Source organism: Sinocyclocheilus rhinocerous, unplaced genomic scaffold, assembly GCF_001515625.1.
Source record: "Sinocyclocheilus rhinocerous isolate Xijiao unplaced genomic scaffold, SAMN03320098_v1.1 scaffold2583, whole genome shotgun sequence".
Lineage (NCBI taxonomy): Eukaryota > Metazoa > Chordata > Actinopteri > Cypriniformes > Cyprinidae > Sinocyclocheilus > Sinocyclocheilus rhinocerous.
In genome coordinates this window covers 554,563-556,308 of record NW_015650696.1, presented here as the reverse complement: position 1 = coordinate 556,308, position 1,746 = coordinate 554,563, and the positions used below count along the sequence as shown (strand labels likewise).

Here is a 1,746-nt window from a genome sequence, read left to right as displayed (position 1 = left end):
GAGCGATGAGACATAAACATTAATACCCATTACAAACGAGGCATTTGTTGCATCCAGTGGGGACATAATTACTGATTATAATGACTTATACTGTCTTTTTACGCGTTGCGTTGCATTGCATCGCGCCGCGTTAACATAAAACTCTGTCTGCATTTGTGATCGGAGAAATGACAAACAACAAGTGCTACTCTGATGATTCAAACGCGAGTTTTGGACAGTAGTGGCAACGAAAAACACAGCGGCCTAGCATGAGGGTAAGCCCCAACTTAGCCTGCGCTGAGGCTGGGATAGAGTGAGCTGAGGGTGGTTAACTCTTAACTTTTCTAAAGATTATCTCTTTGGTTTTGAGACTTTAGTCTTTGCAACTTTACAGATATTCTTTATGCACCAAGAGCTTGTAACACTCCAAAGAGAAAGGAAAAATTGAAATTGCATCATATGACCCCTTTAATAATAATATTACAAAATAAAAAATGTAAAACTAAAGAAATATTACTATTATAATACTATAATACTATTATAATATAATAATTCCAATTTTCTTCATTTTCAACTTTGTACTCAAATGCTTGTTATAAGTGACCTAAACTCAGAGCAGAGATGAACACCGTAAATGAACACAGTGGCGCGCATCACTCTGGAAAACACAGCACATATATTTAATTAAATCGCAGCCTTTGTGATTTGCACTAAGCCATTACACCATTTCGGTTTTGTTTTGAATCATAGTTTGATTAATCTAGTTTTGATTATGTTTTTAGTGATTGCTCTCATTTATTCTTTTACCACAGACTCATGGGAAGATAGTGCAGTGTAGTGGCTGTAAGGTGATGTGCAGATCATTTGATGCCACTCAGTGTATTGGGTCAAATGGAGCCATGGAGTCTTACTGCACCACAGCCTGTATGGCCAAGAGCAAATTCGCAGCTGCTGCACAGAGTAAGTAGATAATCACAACCTGAAGCTGATGCTGTCACTCTCACTCCACGGGTGCCGTACGGCCTACATTTGTGTTCTCCTAATGCCTAAGTTTGATGTGGTTTCATAACACATGTTGAATATGCAAAATGTTGTCCTTATTTGTTCTGCAGTATATATAATGCTAATATTAGCTCCTTTCACAGGCAGGCAATTTGATTTCTACTAGATGTGTACCTACTACAAAGAGATTTGAGGTCAGAAGAACTGAGTATCTGTTATAAATGTCAGGTCATGTTTGATCTTGTTTGTATTTGTAGATTCTGAGCCCTCATGCCACTTCTGTAAGAGAAATGCATTACCTCAGTACCAGGCAACTCTACCTGAAGGGAAGGTTTTGAGCTTCTGCAGTTCACAATGTGTCACCAAGTTCCAGGTACTTCAGATGCCTTTTAAGCTTGTGTTATATCTGACATTTCTGTAGAACCTTGAGTACAAGAATGCAAGCTAGTATATGCGTCATTAAATGTTAGGAATGTCCATGTCGAAGTACAAAATGGCAATGCTCTGCTGGTGACTTTATCCAAATGTCCCTTGCAGAATGCCACCATCCAGACATCAGCCAATGGGCAATTACCTGCTTCAGCTTCTGAGAACATCCAGCTGAAATGTAACTACTGTCGTGGTTCCTTCAACCTAAAGCCAGAGATTCTGGAGTGGGAGGTGAGATCTTGCACGTACTTTTTCAACTAGCCCATTTTTTTTTAGATGTAAACTTTTAAAGGAGAATTTCCCTGAAAATTAATTTCTGCCAGTGTTTACGTTACT

At 38.8% G+C, this 1,746-nt stretch overlaps 1 protein-coding gene across 2 annotated transcripts in view; it reads left to right on the top strand.

The window, feature by feature from the left end:
- zmym2 (zinc finger, MYM-type 2) overlaps positions 1–1,746 on the top strand; it is a 34,210-nt gene that overhangs the window by 22,093 nt on the left and 10,371 nt on the right. For both annotated transcript variants that reach the window (XM_016517484.1, XM_016517483.1), the window contains exons 6-8: positions 792–939; positions 1,239–1,354; positions 1,519–1,641. In XM_016517484.1, the coding sequence (XP_016372970.1) occupies positions 792–939; positions 1,239–1,354; positions 1,519–1,641 (387 nt within the window). The remainder of the gene's footprint in view (positions 1–791; positions 940–1,238; positions 1,355–1,518; positions 1,642–1,746) is intronic.